At 39.8% G+C, this 20,195-nt stretch overlaps 2 protein-coding genes across 2 annotated transcripts; both read left to right on the forward strand.

Annotated features, from left to right (window-relative positions):
* Positions 1 to 13,708: 13,708 nt before the first annotated feature.
* On the forward strand, positions 13,709 to 14,191 carry LOC147489121 (uncharacterized). The gene has a single exon (XM_086574575.1). The coding sequence runs from the start codon at positions 13,709 to 13,711 to the stop codon at positions 14,189 to 14,191; it is 483 nt and encodes a 160-aa protein (XP_086430701.1).
* Positions 14,192 to 16,651: 2,460 nt separating this feature from the next.
* Positions 16,652 to 18,334, forward strand: LOC147489122 (uncharacterized). The gene is made up of 2 exons (XM_086574576.1): positions 16,652 to 17,823; positions 17,935 to 18,334. Exons 1-2 carry the CDS (start codon positions 16,652 to 16,654, stop codon positions 18,332 to 18,334), a joined length of 1,572 nt encoding a protein of 523 aa, XP_086430702.1.
* Positions 18,335 to 20,195: the final 1,861 nt, after the last annotated feature.

Raw genomic sequence — 20,195 nt, forward strand, 5'->3', positions numbered from 1 at the left:
TGAAGCTATTTAATACAATTATTCTATACTAACACATCAAGTCTTCATCAAAACTTCAATCAAACCCCTCTAATGGAGGTTTAGTTATGGTTCATTAGACTATTATGAAATAAATAATAAGACATAATTAAAGTACTACTTGATTAAAAATAACTTGAATTGTATTAATGGTGGCTAGGCTAATAAAACATAAACTAGGTTAAACTAAAGAGAGAGGTAAGAGATCTTTAGAGTTTTGCCTTAGACCTCTTTATATAGGAGAGGGCTAGATTTACAATTTCGTGCATGGGCTTTGGAGCTATATTTTGGGCCACTAAATCAAGCCCAAAACCTAATTACTTAAGTCCAAAAAGGGTTTCTCTACTATAAATTATTGCAACAGACTTTTTGTCTACTTTTACTTCTCTGATTGGATCAAGACCTAAACCATTAGAAAGCTCTTTCCGAGCCGGTCGTTTTGACATATAATAGGCCCAATTCTGAAATCTGAGTCTAAAGATACAGCCTGTGGAAGTTCTATTGACTTTTATGCTCTATTTCTGTCAGCGTTGACTTTGACTTTTCAGCTTTGACTGGGCTTTAAAAATGTTTTTTCCCCTTGAAACTTAGGCTTTAACCATAGAACTTCTTAGCAACCAACCTTTGCTCCTTTCTCTTGCAAAAGTGACATATTTTTTTACATAATTGACTCCAAGACCTGAAATACACAAAAGTACGTAAACAGTACTAACTCTTATTTATTATAAACATAATTGGTTTATATGTATGTAATATTATTAAGGGGTTAAAACTACAGTTTTGGACTCTTATCAAACCACCCCCAAACAGCATTTTGTTTGCCCTCAAGCAAAGATGAGAAATTAAAATAAGTGACCAAAAACGGAGTTCTAACTAATTTCGTTTCGCCGAGTGCGATTGCATTGACCATATACAATGAGACCTTAAACCACTAGGAATTCCCTAGTGGACGAGTTATAACCTCGTGAGAGTTTTACAGAGAAGACACTCACAAACTTAATCTATACTACAATGACTAAGAAATAAAATTAATGTTTCCTTATTTATTCTCAGATATATATACATCTCACTAGCAATGAATAAAGAATAATCAATTCGAAACCTAAGATAATACGTGCATAATAATCAATCATCTACGGAAAAACATATATATAATAAATTATGCTATGAAATGCAATAACAAATCCGTTTATGAAACTTTGGAATAACGTCCTTAAGTAGGTCCTCACAAATATGTCAAGACAAAAATACTCTGATTTTTCCACTCAAGTTTCGCTAGCTCCAGTGTGCAGTGGGCACACTTTTCCTCACAATCTCAATGACGTACAAGGTAGCCAAGGTCGATCAAACACATTTGTCACTTACTATCACACCAACCTATTCCTAATTGAGTTAGAGGTCTTTATTAGGAGTTGTGGGGATTAGGCAACGGTTTAAGAAGGAAGGAAATGAATATTCAAAAGGACAAGTCTGAGAAAATAGGGTCTTCATATTATGTAACTAGAGAAAACCTTATTCTTACTTTGCTTCTACACTTTGTTTCCATCCTTAGCCATTTTTTTCTTTTTCTTTTGGCTTTTGACTCATTTGATTCTGTTTTTGGAGTTTTAACTTTTTATTTTATTTATTTATTTATTTCTTTTCTTTAGATGGAAACTTTCTTTTCTTTTGTTATTTGAAGCAACTAACAAATTCTTGGTTTTCCATGCAACAGGTCTTTCTCTTTTCTTTTCTTCCATTTCATCCTACTTCTCAGACTCATTCAAAAATAGGTAGGTTGATTTTATTTTTATTTTGTTTTTATAAAAGGGTAAAAGATTTGTGGTTTATGAAAATGCTAAAGAAAGGCTCAAAGGGGCGACTAGCGGAAAATAATTTCATATAGGTTTGAATTGCTTGCTATATCAATCCAAAATAGGCTTAAATTCTCACTTGGGATATGGTATAGTGATCAAGCAAGTAGATGTGTGATTTCTCTATTCGGAATTTACTTATCCCTTGTGTCATTACTCAGATATTTCACTCATATAAAGCTTTTAGGCTATATTCTCACAGGATTTGTAGAATAAGTATTCTAGCCTAGATTTCATAAACTTATTGCCAATACAAACATAAATGCTCATGCAATATATTTATGGAAAGATGCAATGACTACTTTTTATTTATATTTTTTAATTTTTTTTACTAGAAAGCAAGTGCATATTTTATATATATATATAATGTGCCTTAAATTCCGCATGTTTCTATGCCACCCCCAAACAAAAATATGTTTTGTCCTCAAAGTATATAAATATGAAGGATAAAAAATACCATGGAAACGCGTGAAAATTTTAGAGCATCTACAAAACAAATTTAGAACATACTAATATATATAGGTAAAGAAAACAGACGGCAACTCCTATATGAGTTCCACCCGTTATGGGAATAACAAGAATTAAATTACTTGGGCATAAGCAGGCACTAACAGAAAGCAAAACTTGCCTTATATCTCGCACTACGCGTTGTCATCCCCTCCTATAAAAAAGTGAGGTTTCTTTACGTCTTGCCAAGCCATGATAATCTGTCAGGCCTCACGTCATTTATCATCTACCTTTTCTTACCTATTAAGCACCACTTGGTCGGATGTGGTGTAAGGGGCAACCCAATTAGGTTGTAACTGCCACCCTGGCCAAATCATAACACGAAAAGAGCATACAATGCAATTGGTGGGTCACATAATGTCAACCCTAACCCAATCCATGAAACGGGTACAGAAGGTCATATAGCATTATGCGGCAAACCAAGACAGGCATAAGAAGATACTTATGCTTCATACTATGGGCTCGTGCTAAACTAGACACTAAGGTCTGGGAAAGTCATATAGCATACATCCCTCAGCTAGAGCAAGGAAGACGTCACAAGTGGCATTATTCACAGAAGAAAAATGTCATTCCCTTAAAAATATTCAACATAATAAAGAACATAATAGTGCCTAAATTAAGGGACAGGCTACCAAGGGCTACGTTATATTGCCCTTGGTCCTCTACACGAAAAATCCCCGCCCCATAGGTCTCATGGAAATACTCATAGTTGTAGATATACATATTATCAGCCATATAGCCCCATAAGTTTTGGGCAACAGACATAGAAAGTCCAATAGCATAGGCTAACAAAAACTTGCTTAAATCCACTGTTACATCATCAATGGTGACAGAGAACACTTGTTCCCTATTTGGTCGATAAAAGAACCTACAATTATCATAGAAATAAGCAGTAAGTGTAGGTGAATAAGATTCATCAGCACTTACCATTAGAGGCTGCCATCTCGACTACACAATCATGTTGCGGAACCAAAACCCATAGGTGTCACTCTCGAGCAATTCTTCAAAGGACTACTTTGGTATGATTTGAGGAGATTTCATAACAAAAAAAACACACTAATGAACTCCTAGAAGTGACTGCAGAAAACCCCAGAAAAAAGAACTGGAGGTATGTTGAAGTAAGGACACGCTCAGAATGGTCTATGTTCAAGGGCGGGCGGGCTCTCTTCTGACAAAAGAAAATTCTGTGATACTGGAATTACAGCGTGGGCCGCTCTATGTTAATGCAATATAAGGGTATGCGCGCTCTGAGCAAGACCTATGATATGAATTTGAGAGGTGCAGAGTGAAGTACATGGCGTGCCATGTATTTATAGAGCACTAGTTTCTTAAACCAAGGTTCCCAAATTGATAAGGAAAGAGATGGAATAAGAAAAAGGCTTCTAAAACCAAAATAGAAACAGCCGAAAGTATACTCAGCACCAAATCTATATGGTTTTAAATATGGAATCAAAATAGCAATCTTAATGATTCTAACCTTTGAGGTTGCACCAAACAACAGTAGTTAATTCTAGCTACACTATATTAGCAGGATGCTCATATAAACTATATTCCTTAAGCAGTGCAATATTAATTCCAAAATTATGTGGATATAGTAAAATACAGTGCTAAACAAATAACGCCACCCCCAAACAAGTCGGAAGGGTGGGATTCATGAAAAATAGATAGCATGTGTGGACAAAAATTAAACCAACTTGAAATTCAAATAACAATCACTTACATAATCTAATATTAACTACTTAAACTAACAACTGGGAATAATAAATCTACTAAAATAGGGAAATATTCTTAAAAATAATACAAAGGAACTAGCCACGAGATGAGGAAGGGCCAGAGCCATCCGTCCTACGTCGACAACGTTCATGCCTTCCAGAGTCAGTAGAGGAAGAACCATCATGAGATGACAGGCGTCGTAGAACTTTATCTTGAAACGTGCGCTATTGTTCCAATACAACATCTATGGCTTCTCAACGCTCAGTATGAGTACAAGCGAGAGTCTCCATGTTAGCCTGGAGATCCTCGTGACTATCACTAAGCAACTCAAAATTAGACTGAAGCTTCTCTTGGTTACGGAGAATGGTACCTTGCCTAGTCTGGATAGCCTCACAGAGGTCACTAAGAGAACGTTAGCCTATACAAATCATCTCATACTAGTTATGGAGAGTTCGCATGCCATATGAAGTAATAAGAAACGAGCTATCTCCGTAGTAGCCATTTCCAAAGCTCCTGCATCAAAATAAGCTAAATCTTCCTCCTCTTCCTCCTTCGATTCCATCTCAGCAGCTAAAACTTCAAGCAAATTCCACTCCTTCTGAATACACTCCAGATAAATACGTGCATTTTCATGCAACTTCAACTTAACCTTACTAGAATCCAAAGCACATCCCCAAAACAACATAATATTCATGATCAATGTAGGGAAAGCTGCGGTAAGTTGACCAACTGCTATAATCTCATTCAATAAAAATTCGAGGATGCAAAACCCATATCTTCTGTTATGAAGATATTAAGTTACTCTTGAGTGTGCTTCCAAACACCTTTTCACAACACACACCATACAAAAAGATAAGGATATCCAATCTTATAGTCAATTGCCAATGACCTAGCCAAATAGAGTAAACTCAAAAATAAAGCTATTATTCTCATACCTCAAAAATAGCAAAAGTGCAGTTGCAGGCTGATAAGCACCCAAAAATGTAATATAAACCTTGTAGAGACATTACATATTAGTTAATTATGTGTGTAATAAATGCAAATTAATTATATTTCTATGCTTTTGTAGGTTTCGACACGTAAACGATGAAATTTCAATAAAATCGGCATTTTGGCATGGAAACAAGGTGAATATGCTAATTGAAAACAAAGCTTTTTTATCAAGTCCAAAAGAAGCCCATTGGAAGCTGAAAAAAGATCATAATCGAGCCCATAAAGCCTGGTCAAAATAGTCAATTCCGGGTCAACCCTGGTCAAATCTTGCAGAAAAGTCAACGAAACTTCAGAAAATCATATCTTTTGACTCTGAACTCCGTTTTGGGTGTATGACCTGTCAAAACGATCAGCATAACAAGCTTTACACAATGGTATACAGGTTCTATCAATTTACTGGACTAGGAAATAAAATAGGTCCGAACTAAGACAATGTAAAAATCTAATTACTATTCATCATGATGTCATTAAGTGAAAGCTTATGTAATCACCCACTTTCTCTATTTAATAAGTGCACAAACCACTCCTAATTATTTATCTTGTAATGGGAATTACTATTCACCCACTTTCTCCACTTATATTAAATAAATTCTATTATAAAAGTAGATTAATTTGTAACCTTTGGATTGAAAATGTAAGATATAATCTTGGCCACCCATTTCACTCCTTTGAAACTATAAATAGGAGGGGTGGTGCTCTAAATAAACTTGTCAATTCACTTAAGGCCTTGTAACCAAATCTTCTCTCATTATTCTCTTTCTCTAAATTAGCAAGTAGGAGTAGGATTAAATTAGTTGTAGAAGTAGTTGTAATTTTAGTAATAAAACTCACTTCTTTTTCTTCCATTCTCATTCTCTTTTCATGTTTACTCATTTGTTATTGATTAACTTCCAATGACAATGGGGTAATACTCTCAATTGGAGAGTTAAATAAAACCCCAAGAGAAAGTTTGATGTAATAGATTTAGCTAGTTTGATTTCATTAGGAATTATGGCATTTTTATGTTTGGAACTAAAAGAGATTTTATTTTACTCATAGAAATGTTAGGGATTTCATTGCATACATATAACTATGATGTTAATAGAGTTCCATATGCTTGTAGTTAGTTAGTAGAGATGATAACACAACTACAAGGGATCAATTATAATTAGTTGTCTATGATTAGTTATTGAAATCAAATTAGTAACATTTATTGCATTTGAAAGAATCTTGAGGTGGAGTTTAATTTCTCTAATCTCTATCACCTTCCATAATCTAAACCACATTCTTTTATTTATTTTTTTACTAATTATATTTATTATCTTTGTAGTTTAAAGTAGTAAAAAACAAACCACAAAAAAAAAATCATTATATCATCCCTAACTATTTGTCTTCAACTTGATTTCTTTTCCACTTGGTTTGAGCGTGTTCGATATCCCTCGCCAAATACTAAACATCACAGGCCTAAGAGCAAGTCCAATGGAGAGCTGCTAAATTGGGATGCTAAAAAGTGCCACATAGACCTTTTAGCTTGCCTAGCCAAATTTGGCACCCCTAAGCATCTTTTTTAAAGCAAATCATTTAGTGGAGTTTTAGTGGAGTAGGTCTCCAAAAAACGTTCACTAAGATGATAGTCACGGCCATGCCTGTGTATGCAATCCACTTGTCAACATGATGCCGCTTTTCAATAAGTTTCAAGACAGAGTTTGAGAGCCCAATCATGTTAAGGGTGTCCAGCGCTTTACGTTGTGCCCTCTGCACAGAAAACGATAATCGATTAAACAAGAAATCCATAGACGTTAATCATGTGATGAATTACCAATTGTGGAAATAGTGAAAAACCCAGAGCAGAAAGAGGATAACCGCACAAAACGATATAGATGACAAGTCTTTGTGTTGAACCCAAAGATTTCTATCAAAGTACTAATAGAAAACATAACTAATTAAAAACTGAAATACTATATACTAACTAAAATTTCATATGGGTAGCAAAATTTGAATAAATACTATATAGATTTCCCAAACATAACTAATTAAAAAAGAAATAACATGTTAAATCTTCCACTATATATCATATTAACTACCACGATATAGATGACAAGTCTTTGTGCCCAAAATTTCTTCATATGGGTAGCAAAATTTGAATAAATCTCATAGCGAAATCTTTATAGATGCTCTTTTATAGATGCTCTTATGTGGTCAGTCCTAAATCAACTCAAGAAGTTTTCTTAATTCACATATCATAATGTAATCTCAATTGAAGAAATAACATGTTACATACCTGAGCATCTTCCGCAATTCAATTGCGAAATTAATATCATACCCACTCCCAATGAATTTCAACTACCATTTGTTTCCATAATGACTATAAAATTTAAAGAATAGAAACCCAAATTTAAGAACATAATCAGCATGAAGAACATTGATTTTTGCAGTTAAATCGTGTAACTTAGAATCGCTTGCTTAAAAAGAAATAAATTCAAATTGTACTGCTTGAAGGGGGAAAATTACTTAGATGCTTATTACCTCTCTATGTACTAAACATCATCCAAGCTTTATTCAACCTGCAAATCATTTGGAAAGAATAGTAGCATAGAATCTCCATAGAAATGAAGCAGACTTTAGGGATATAAAGCAACAAATTGCCGCTGAAAGTTCATCCCTCTAGAAAATTGATGACCTTAAGTCCAATTCAAGGCCATTGTACTCTCACTTGCGAGATTTTGAACCATATATTTTTGATCATGCTTATCCCACCTACAAAGCCCATTATCATCCAAATCCAGGAATGTCGATGCTGAAGGGTCCAACTGAGACCCCTTACTATTGCTAATATCAGTCCACTTTTTCTCAAAATTCCATTCGGAAACCATCCTCCCCGTTTCAATATCAAGTTGATGAAGCCCAGTCAAATAAGAACTAACCTCATAATTAGAAGAGTTTTTTTCGGTGTCGAAACCGAATGGCCAAAATGTGAACCAAATCTAGAACTCCCATTAACATCCACACATACTTTCACAATCAACCTTTTAAACCTAGTAAATGTGAAATGCATACACTCACAAATTCTGAATAATGCGCAAGTCCCACACATCACATTATGTTTACGTGCCAAAAAGCAATTGATAAACAATTACGATACATAGTCAACATTTTTATTTACTCCAATGTTTAACAAAGATTTCAACAAACACAAGACAACAGATAAAAAAAAAACACCATAATTCATGGATCCTACGGGGAAGAATATAACCATAAATGCAATTACCTTAGAAGGTGGAGTTGTTGGAACATAAGTTGTTTGAAAAGAATTCATGCAATAAATTAGATAATGAAATACAAAGCTTTTTGAAAATACTAATATTGAAAGAAATATATACATAGTTCAGGATATCAAAGAGCATGGGCACAACCTTGTGATTGAGGTTTAGGCCATGGACACTTACGCTTCGTATGCCTTGGTTCATGGCAGTTTCCACACCTGTTGATTCGAGCTCGTCCTTTCTTTTTATCTGAATTCGCCATAGCAACAAAACCACATGCACCTATATTAGAAAAAGAAATTGTGAACTATATTAAGGACTGGAAACCAAAATTAAGCAAAAGGCAGTACTTACCACTCATGGAATGTACCTCCTCTTCGTCACTCAAATCGGCCGATCGAACACATTTCCCCAAATGGTCTAAGTTTGTACTTGGACCTAAACAAACACACAAATAAAATTGTAGTTAATAAAATCAAGAATTACTATGAGTGTAACACATTTACATCTAGAGTTCTTGAATATATTAATACTATTATTGAAAAACTTAAAGCGATGTTTACCCTCTACTACTGGGCATGTGAGTCTTGTCTGCCCTTTAATTAACACCACAAAGGCCACAAATGTTCTTTGTTGTCTCATTGTGGGCTTTAAGTCTTTTCTTCTGTCGACCCTTAGGTGCTACATGGGGTGGATCCCTAATCAGCTCAAACTGGGTGGTATCTCCCGGAGTATCTAATGGCTCCAAAATGGGAACTTGAGTGTTTCTTTCATGACTTAATGGGATCTCATTCTCCACTAGCTCCTTCAGATTCGGCAGCCCCCATACATATGTTCTTGCAAATCCCCGTAAGCTCACTGTAGCGCATAACATAAGCAGCTTCCCTGTGTACAATATTAGAAAGAACAACTGGAATAGCCGATTTCACATGTTGCGCGCGTCCACCTCCTTAATATGCAACTAGAGGGCATTTTGCAGACATCTTCATTTTTGAAAACAGAGATGATGTGTTTGCATGGAAAACCCCAAGATTCAAATAGTCCACAAGAACATTTGGCGCTTTGATCAACAACATTGTAATGCACAATGGACTTGCGGCCCTTACTCAAATGAAGACGTGAAATGTAGGAAAGAATATTGTCAACTAGATCCCTTTTCGAATCTACAATGTACAATTGCTTATTAAACACATCAAAAGCCGCCCGTGTGTACAATGATTCTACCTAATTTAAATACCCAATCAAGTGGGTCTTAATTATTGGCTTGGTTGTCAAAGTAATCACTTCCTCTTCGTGCTCACGGTGACGAATCTTTTCAAGTGCCAATTCCAATTTATTATAGAGTTTAACCATTCTCATATCGGGCTTCACGTGATGTTGAATAACAGAGTTTATGCTTTCACAACATTGGTTGGTTCTACAACCACCAAAGAATGTGCCATGGAGATATGCCTCTGCCCCACCTCATCTTTTTCCTGTATATCTCCTTCACCCACTCGTGGTCATTGACTCGGTGTGCTTCTAACAAATCCTTCCATTTTTGTTCAAACACTTCTTCAGAACACTTCATGAACATGAGCGAACAAAAGTCTTTTTAATAAGAGGTGGTGAACACTACATGAAAACTATACAACTATAACTTCTAACTAATTGGTTCTTTATACTAACTATCCGAATCTCAAACTTGGGTTAGATGAATTAACTAAAGTCCAAAGCAAATGCTCAATTGGATATAAATTAAGTGCGCAAAACAATCAATCTACATTGTCGTAAATGTTGGCTTTATCCCTCATATGAGGAGAGAGAAAAGGAGTTCATTCTGTGTGAAAATATTTGAGTGCAACCCGCGCTCAGATTGGCCTTGACCAAGACGTGACCCGCGCCCATGCCATGGAAGACTTCCAATACCTTCAGCGTGACCCACGCTCGACTTGGTCTTGTCCGAGGCGCAACCCGCGCCCAAGTCTATTTTCAAAAGAAAATTGGGACCACGAGTTTGCAATAAGAGTTAGAGTTTTGGCAAAACCTAACACCCAGAAGAGACACAAGAGGCACCACAAAAGTCGAAAAAAAAAACCGAATCTTGAAAGCTATCAAGATTGAGAGATAACATTTACAGAGAGACAACCCTGTAAAGAGATAAGAGTGATCTAGTAAGGTGAGAGACTGAAAGGAGAGATTGTAATCTTCTTTCCCACTTTATAAAGAACTAGCTCTTGTGAAAGTATACACCATTGGCCGAACCACGGTATATCTTTGTGTTGTGGTATGCATTTAATTCTGTTTTACATTATTATCTGTTGTTAATAGTTGTTTAGCGAGTTGGGCATGTTAGTATAGGTTGTAGTTGATATTTAGAATTTGTTTGGAGTTGAATTGAGTTCAAATACAATTAAGTTATCTGTGTAGTGGGGGAATCGATTGGTATTAGTATAAACCCCAACAGTAAACATATAGAAACAAACTAAATTCATACAAAATGTATTGGGTGAAAAAATTGGGCTTCTAAAAATCCTAAGAAACTGAAATTAAAAAAAAAAAAAAAAAAAAAAAACAATAGAGGAAGAAGATCATACCCATGCACTTGAAAAGATAAAAAATTGAAAAAAGAGAGAGAATGAGTGGAGTACGTGAGAGATACCAGGTGGAGAAACAACATACAAATTTGAGAGAGGAGCGAAGAAGAGAAGATATGAACTCGCCTTTATGTTTCGTTGACAGTAGAGCGAAGAACAAGTTCGCGAGTCAGTTAGAGAAAAAAATGGTAGACAATACTGAAGACAAATATGGTACAAATGTTTTTGGGTACTGTTGACAAGTCGGTCTTTTTTTTTCCTTTAAGATTGAAAAACTGAAAAACGAGTGGCAAATATATGTGTGCATTGAAGAAAGCCTCATTTATGTCTTCCATAGCCCTTTGGCTACCCGTTCAAACATGCACATGAAAATAGTGTTAGGCCTACATAGGAATTTTTCCCCTGCAGCAGTTCCCACATTACTAAATAGTGTGGAAGCCTCTTTCTGAGTTCTTTCTCACGATGTTGATGTTTAAAAATGACGATGACATGATTTTGTTATCGTGTGCACACTAGATTTTCTCTTTTGTTATTATGTTTTCAAGTATTATCAGATTGAGGGGGGAGGTTGTAATTGTGCTGAACATAAAACCTGTGTTTACTCAACGCCTTACAAATACTGAAGTACAACACAAATAATAGGGGGAATTAGCGATACCCCACATTTGAAGATCTCTTTTGCGATACCCACCACATTTGAAGATCATTTGCGATACCCCCACATTTTCAACTTCCGTCAGTCAACATTAGTTGACCGAGTCAAACCATTAGAAAAAAAACTGAAAAAATGAAAAAATTACCAAAAATACCCTCCACTAAAAAAAAACAAACAAAAAAAAGAAAAAGAGTGGAGAGTTTACTACCAAAAAATCTACATAATTAAATAGTGGAGGGTATTTTGGTAACCTCCACTAAAAGAAAAACAAACAAAAAAAAGGAAAAAGAGTGGTCGTGAGTTTACAGCAATTGAAAAATCGACCTAATTAAATAGTGGAGGACAGTGGCGGAGCCAAGAATCACCGGCACATGGGGCACTTGGATACCTTACTGGGGAAAAAATGCCTTGATTTGGTTAACCATATATAAGCAATAAAAGCTTATTATTATGCCACTAAACATCCAAATAGGGATTTTTATTTTAATGGCCTAACCATTAAGTATTACATTTTCATTGAAAAATGTGGTAAACTTAGATCGGGGATAATATATACTAAGAACCTTTGAGTCTGTAGACATGTTTCCCTTGAAATCCTAGTTGTGAATCGATCGTAGTGCAAAGTTGTTTATGTATAACAGCATGGTTAAAATGTGTTTTGGGTAATTGTACTAGATAATTCACCTGGAGTCCTTCAGTAATTGACTAATTGTGCTTTAACTTAAAGGGTGGGCGTAAGTCTATGGCGTCACTAACACACATTGGCAGTAACGACAAACTGATTTCTGTCTGGCACGTGTCCCATGTAACCACCATGTGGCTCCGCCACTGGTGGAGGGGTATTTTGGTAACTTCCACTATTAAATTATGTTGTTTTTTTTTTTGAGTTTTTTTTCTAACGGTTTAACTCGGTCAACTAACTGTTGACTGACGGAAGTTGAAAATGTGAGGGTATCGCAAAAGAGATCTTCAAATGTGGGGATATGGGGGGTATCATTAATTCCCCACACAAATAATATTGTTTGTTTCACTGAAACCTTCATCTCCTTGATAAACTTCACTGTTGGACAACCCAATCTTTGTGCAGTCTCTGTAGTGAAAGTCTCAGCAACAACATGACTGAAAGGTTTTAGAGAAACCTCCTCTACACATTAACACATTAAGTGTCATTCTACAATAAGAACATGCCAATATATAATTATAGTACGCCATCTCTTTAGAAAATACCCCAGCTCTTTCAACCATATATATATTAAGAAGGAAAAAAGAAAGCACATTTGGTCTCTATCTGGTAGAGCATCATTTGAATATACTATACTATTATAATATCGACTATACCAACTGCAAATAGTCAAACAATAAAAGAGATTAACCCAAGGAAGAAAATATCGTTGATATTTCAGATATATCACCAACATATATCGGTTTTGGGATATATTGATGATATATCCGATATATATTGGTTTTGGATTGGTTCGAGGATCAAAATATTTGGCCTTGGATCAAAACAATGAATTGATTAAAGAGATTAAACCATAACACAATTTGCTACATAACACAATGAAAAAAACAATTTTAAATGAGAGATATGGCTTACTGACAAACATATGAGCAAGTTCCATTTACCATACTTTTTATGCCATAGTTTATACCACACACTCCTACAAAATGAGTTAAGGTCTAATAATTTGTGGCTATGATCCACTAATCATAGATAGCAACTTAGAAGATTGTGTGAGAGAGAGAGAAGTTCATACATTTGGAGGGGGACTAGAGAAAGGCAACTTAGAAATGGCACCGGGGGTGGGTAAGCCAAAGAAGGTTAGGGTTCATGAAGATGAGGAGGAGAATTATTAGAAGGATGAGCAATAAGAAACACGTAGAAAATTGAGAGAGAGGGAAACGATGAGCAATGGAGGAGGAGGCCAAGTCCCAAAATGAAATCAAGATGAGGAGGAGACCGGACAATGATAGGGAGGCAAACCGGCGAACGTCTGAGAGCGGGGAACGGTGGTGGTCGGGTTGATTCGCAACCCATTAGCAGATGACATATGGGCCTCAGTGGTCCCAAAGCGGTTCGCCCAACCAAGGTTTGAGAGGTATGACGGCAAAGGGGATCCAGCGGACCACATTCATCATTTTCGGCAACAGATGCCACTCTGGCAAGAGGCTAGGTATGACGGTTTATGGTGTATGATATTCCCAGCTAGTCTTAAGGGAGGGGCATCGGATTGGTATTACCGATTGCCGGCGGGGAGCATCAAGAGTTTCCAGGAGTTGGAGCAGGCGTTCATAGATCACTTCATACATCAGAAAAAGCTAGTGGTGGACATCGCGGCTCTATTCAATGTGCGACAAAGGTCCATAGAATCAGTTAGGGAATTTCTATGTCGGTTCAAGGCAGAGACCCTGAAAGTTGAAAATCTGAATGAGAGGATAGCAGTGATAACCTTTGAGAGAGGCTTGCTCCTGGGGACAGGAGTGCACCAATCCGTGGCCAAGAATGAGATTGCGACACTACATGAGCTGTATCCACGAGTGGAAAAATATATAAGATATGAAGATTCTATGCAGAAAGATTCCAAGAGAACGGGGAAGGTCGTGTTGTCCTTGGAGGAGGATCGGGAACGCTAGAAAGTGGGGACATCGGAGAAAGAAAGTGGGAGATACCGCAGATACGGAGCGCGAGCAGAGGGAAGCCGGGAAGGAATCCGAAGAGAGTACAGAGAGAGGAAGCCATACCGCGAGATGGAACAGACTCCATTGAACAAGCTGCTCAGTGAGATTTTGCTCCTAATAAAGGATCGCCCGGGGTATGAAGGACCGCGAACCATGCCAATGGAGATACCGGAGAAGCCCTTTTGTGCATATCATCAGATAAGGAATCATGAGACGAATGACTGTTACGCTCTAAAATGGTTGGTTCAGAGAATGGTGGAAAAAGGGAGGATGGGAGAATTTGTGAGAGACGGTCGGAATGAGGAGCGATGCCGCCGCAGGGAAGGATAATCGAACCATCAACGTGATTTACAGCGGGGAGGTTATGAGTCATAACGCTCATAGAGACAAGATACGGCAGACTGCGAGCATCCAGCAGATAAATGAGAGAATGGATAGGCCTCGGCAGGGAGCTGGGACAGCGGCAGAAAAGGATAGAATCGTGTTTAGCGATGCGAACCTAAGAGCAGTGGACTTACCACATGAAGACGCATTGGTCATTACAGTGGCAATGGGGAATTTCATGGTGAAAAGGGTATTGATTGATTGTGGAAATGCGGTAGATCTATTGTTCAGAGGTGCTTTGGAGGAAATGGGAGTTGATCCTAAGCAGCTGCGTCCTTCGCAAACTAATTTGTATGGATTTAACGGAAGTATGACCAAGCCCATGGGGGAACTCCTACTGCCAGTGACAACAAGGCCGGTGACAGTGTTCGCCCATTTCATGGTGGTGGATTCGGCATCGCAATATAATGCAATCTTGGGAAGGCGGTGGATTCACGAGATGAAGGCGGTCCCATCAATGTATTATCAGGTAATACGATTCCCCACCCCTACTAGCATGTATGAGGTCTACAGTGATCAGGTTACGGCAAAAAACAGTCATCGAGGAACCGTGAAAAGGCTGATAGGTGGATCAGAAAGAGAGGCTTCCAATCCTAGGAAAAGGCTGGCATAGCAATTATAGTGCACCTCGGGGGAAGAGGAGGGTGAGACCGCGTCGGGTCCAAAGATGCTCGATGAGATAGAGGTGGTGAATATTGGGATAGGGGAAGAGGAGAAGTTCACGTCGATAGGATCTAGCTTGCCTGAGGAGTGGAGGGGTAAATTGATATAGTTCTTGTCAGAAAATAGAAATGTCTTCGCTTAGACAATAGAAGATGTTACTGGGTTGGACCCCGAGTTCGCATGTCATCACGTGCATATGAAAGAGAACGCCAAACCCGTGAGGCAAAAGATGCGCAATATTAGGCCAAAATATGCTGAAGGGATCTGGGAAGAGGTCGCCAGATTGAAAAGGGCGGGAATAATCCGAGAGGTAGAGTTCACAGACTGGTTATCTAATATAGTCGCGGTACCAAAAAAGAATGGGAAAGTGTGTATGTGCGTGGACTTTACGGATGTGAATCTAGAGTGTCCAAAGGACAGCTATCCCATGCCGCGAGCAGATAAGTTGGTGGACAGGACGGCCGGGTTTAAGATCTTTTCCTTCATGGACGCGTCAATGGGGTATAATCAGGTCGCGATATATGGGCCCGATCAGGAGAAGACTTCATTTGTGGTGGAGGGCAGTACTTACTCCTGCTATACGAGGATGTCGTTTGGTTTGAAAAATGCAGGGGCAACCTTCCAACGGTTGGGTGAGAAAATGTTCGAAAGCAAGATTCGAAGGGGAATATATTGAGATTTATATAGACGACATAGTGGAGAAAAGTATGTCAGAAGAGGAACATATAGAGGGGTTGCGAGAAACGTTCGGGATACTACGTAAATACAACTTGAAACTGAACCCAGAGAAGTGTACTTTCGGGGTGACTACAGGAAAGTTTTTGGAGTATATTGTTACTCATAGGGGAATCGAAGCTAACCCCAAGCAAATCAGGTCCTTGATAGAGATGTCATCTCCGCAGAATGTGAAGGAAGTACAGCGGTTAGCAGGAAGAGTCGCAGCTCTGAATAGATTCATCTCCAAGTCAGCTGACAAGTGCGGTTAGCAGGAAGAGTCGCAGCTCTGAATAGATTCATCTCCAAGTCAGCTGACAAGTGCAGACCACTGTACCGACTGTTGAAGAGCACACCGGATTTTATATGGACCGCAGAGTGTGAAGAGGCATTCCAAGAATTGAAAAAAAAAATTTGGGCAAAGCACCTTTGTTATCGCGGCCCGAGACTGGGGAGAACTTATATTTGTACTTGGGGGCCACGGAGTATGCAGTCAGCTCGGTTCTAGTTCGGGTGGTAGACAAGGTGGAGAAGCCGGTATATTTTCAGAGCAAGACTTTGTTAGACGCGGAGACGCGATATAGTAGAATCGAGAGGTATGCCTTGGCATTGGTATTTTCAGCCCTGAAGCTAAAGCCCTATTTTGAAGCACATATGGTGGTGTTGGTAACAAATTTGCCTCTGAGACAAGCACTGAGAACGGAAAAATCTGGTAAGATGTTGAAGTGGGTAGTGATGCTGAGTTCCTATGAGATACAGTATCAGATAAGAACCGCGAAGAAGGCGCAGGCGGTGGCTGAATTTCTGGCAGAGTTTCCTACAGAGGATCCCACGTGGGGAGAGGAGATGATTATGGAGCCGGAGCGGGAGAGCGAGCCAGACCTTCTAGACCCGTGGGATAAGAGGAATGGGTGGAGGGTGTTCGCGGATAGATCGGCTACCGATGCATGCAGCGGCATAGGAATCGTGTTGGTTACACCTGATAATAGCAGAATAGAGCAAACCATGAAACTCGGGTTCGCGGCATCTAGCAATGAGGCGGAGTACGAAGCGGTGATCGCCGGATTGAGAATGGTCGAAGATTTGGGAGTGAAGGAGCTGACAGTCTATTCTGATTCAAACTTAGTGGTCTGTCAAGTGAACGGAGGGTTCGCAGCTCGATGTCCCAGGATGGCAAGATATTTGAATGTGGTGCGTAAACGAGTTGAGAAATTCACGAAAATCTGTTTCCTTCACTTGGGCCGAGGAGAGAACAGACACGCCGATGCCCTAGCATATGTAGCAGCTGCAATTCCCGGATCGGAGGAGAGAATAATACATGTGGGAAGGTTGGAGAAATCGAGTACCGAGGATGAGATGGAAATTTGTCATGTCGCAGAAGAGAAGGAGGGTTGGATGGAGCCTATTAAGGACTTTTTGGCGGGAAAGGAAGTCACAGATAAAAGGGAAAGAAGGAGATGGGAGCAGACTTCTCGGAGATACGTTCTACTGGAAGGAGAGTTATATCAGAAAAACTTCAGTGGACCACTTCTAAAATGTTTGGGTCCGCCACTATCCCAGGAGGTGTTGGCAGAATTACACGAGGGAGATTGTGGGAGTCATTCTGCGGGAAGGATAACGGCACACCGACTACTAACACAGAGGTATTTCTGGCCCCACATGAAGAGGGATGCTATGGAATTTGCTAAGAGGTGTGACAAATGTCAGAGATTTGCACAGTTGATATTCGCCCCTGAACCCCTTCACAATGTCTCAAGTCCGTGGCCTTTCGCTATGTGGGCAATGGATATAGTGGGACTGCTGCCCATGGCCAGTGGTAAAAGGAGGTTCATGCTCGCGGTCACAGATTATTTCACAAAATGGATTGAAGTCGTGCCCCTGTAGCAGGTGAAGGAAGCGCAAGTCATCAAGTTTTTATGGGAGAATATCATATGCAGGTTTGGGATGTCGTACGCCATCATAGCGCATAAATGGAACTTCGGTTCTGAGGGAGCAAAGGTGGCCAGATTCTTGCAAGCCTACAACGTAAGACAGGGGTTCTCGGCCCCTTACAACCCCGAGGGCAACGGACAGGCAGAGTCCTCCAACAAGACCATCATAAACAACTTAAAGAGGAAGTTAAAGGATAAGAAGGGGGCGTGGGCCGACGAGTTTAATTATGTATTGTGGGCCTACCGGACCACACCTCGGTCGTCCTCCCAAGAGACTCCATTTTCGTTGGCTTATGGGGTGGAGGCCGTGATCCTGTCAGAGATGGTGGCAGCTACAACACGGACAAAGGTCGTGGAGGAGGGTTCAAACTGGAGAATCTTAGCAGTAGATATGAATCTAGCATAGGAGAGAAGAGACATTGCCTGTATAAGGCTGGAGGAGTACCACCGGAGGTTGCAAAGACAGTATAACAGGAGGGTCAAGCCAAGGCAGTTCCAAATAGGTGACCTGGTGCTCCGCCGAGTGACACCTAGTACCAGGAAAGAGAAAGATGGAAAGCTGGGTCCAAACTGGGAGGGGCCTTATACGGTGGTGGATATCAGAGGGGCGGGCACCTACAAATTGTAGACACAGGACGCCAAACTGATAGGGAAGCAGTGGAATGTGAGAATGTTAAAAAAAATTCACACTTGAATCTAATGGAAACATATTGCCTGAATCTGGGGCTGTATGTAAACATATAATGCAACAACACTTTTGAGAAGAAATCATTGTTTATAGAGGTAGGAGCCCAAAATAACTACAAGACGTGAAATGCCAACGAGACCGCGGAGGGATGAGCCCTTCGCTGACACAAGGTCAAATTTGGACCTGGGGCAAGGCGAGGCCCCAATGGCTTTCGGAAGCTATGAATCCCAGAGCAGAGCCAGCGCAGAGGCCAATAATATCATAGGGGCATAGAGCCTGAAGGTGGAGAGAGACAGCGGAGGGGATGAGCCCTTCGCTGATACGAGGCTAGAGATGAGCCAGGGGCAAGAGGCCCCAAAGGAAGTGCTGAGAATACAGAACCCGCGGAGTAGGATGAACCCTTCGTGGGGGAGCAAATCACACATGGGGCATGAAACCCCAGCGTGGAGGGAGACAGCGGAGGGGAAGAGCCCTTCGCTGACAAGAGGCTAAAGGGAGTTGAAGGCAAGAGGAGTTGCCCCATTCGACTCACCGAGGTTATAAAGTCCGCGGAGCGGGAGGAGCCCTTTGCGGATTATAGAGACTAACACCATGTGAGGCATGAGGCCAAACATAGAGAGAAATAGAAGGGAGTTAGAGTCCTTCACAGATATACTCTACCATCGCGAAAACAGCAAGAGGGACAAGCCTATCACCAATACAAGGAATTCGTCGCGGAGCACGGAGGCTGGATCACAATTGAGGGAATATCCAGACTTAGAGGAAAAGACAAGGCAAGGGCTACAGAAAGACAAGAAAAAGGTGAAACTGATGGACAAAAGGTGCAGGATGACTTAGGCAAATAGCAAAATCAAGAGAGGAAGAGATGACAAACATGCTGAACAAAATCAAACTTCACAGGAAAGAGATTAGTATTCAAACATAAACCTAAACATATATACGGATGGGAACATCCGTTAATATTCAAACATAAACAGAAGCTAGAAAACAAGTGTAATGCAATAAATGGCTTAGATGGGACAAAGGGACTTATTACAACGATGTACAAAAGACAAAGAGTAGTTCTATTGCTTCTCAGATGGGGAGTCAGTGGCAAGTAGGACATTAGAAACTTCTTCAGAGGGTGTGGTGGTGAGGGCTGCAGTAACATTCTCCGGGGTCCCAATATGGGTCTCTTCGGTAACCACGGCGGGGAGGGAGTTCTCTTCATGCACCGGGGAGCGGGGAAGTGTCTCAGTGGTGGTCACTTCTTCATGGGCATCTCCGGAAGGGGCTGCAGCTGGGGTGTAAGGCTTTTCAGGTAGAAGTCGTCCTTCCTGGGTAAGTCGGGCAAGCTCTTCCTGGATCTTCTTGGTTACCCGTTTGTCAGCAAGAGTCTTAAAGCTTTCACGAAGAGTAGCCATGTCATCTTGGTGTTGCTGAAGTAGAACGGCGGTAGCAGCTTCCTGTTCTTGACGGAGGGAGTCGACGGCAGCTTGGTGTTGTTGGGCTAATTCAGATAGGTTGAGCTGATGTTCAAGGAGCATTTCAAGGAGCATTCACCGAATCCATGTAGGTCTGATAAGATGACTCCGTGGAA

This window comes from Coptis chinensis, chromosome 7 (assembly GCF_015680905.1).
Source record: "Coptis chinensis isolate HL-2020 chromosome 7, ASM1568090v1, whole genome shotgun sequence".
Lineage (NCBI taxonomy): Eukaryota > Viridiplantae > Streptophyta > Magnoliopsida > Ranunculales > Ranunculaceae > Coptis > Coptis chinensis.

What these genes read in the sequence shown, in the direction of transcription:
- LOC147489122 (XM_086574576.1), top strand. Translation starts at nt 16,652, where the DNA reads ATGGTGGTGTTGGTAACAAATTTGCCTCTGAGACAAGCACTGAGAACG. An exon ending in ATGGCCAGTGGTAAAAGGAG is followed by an intron (nt 17,824 to 17,934) that starts GTTCATGCTCGC and finishes TATCATATGCAG; the next exon opens with GTTTGGGATGTCGTACGCCA.
- LOC147489121 (XM_086574575.1), top strand. Translation starts at nt 13,709, where the DNA reads ATGCCACTCTGGCAAGAGGCTAGGTATGACGGTTTATGGTGTATGATA.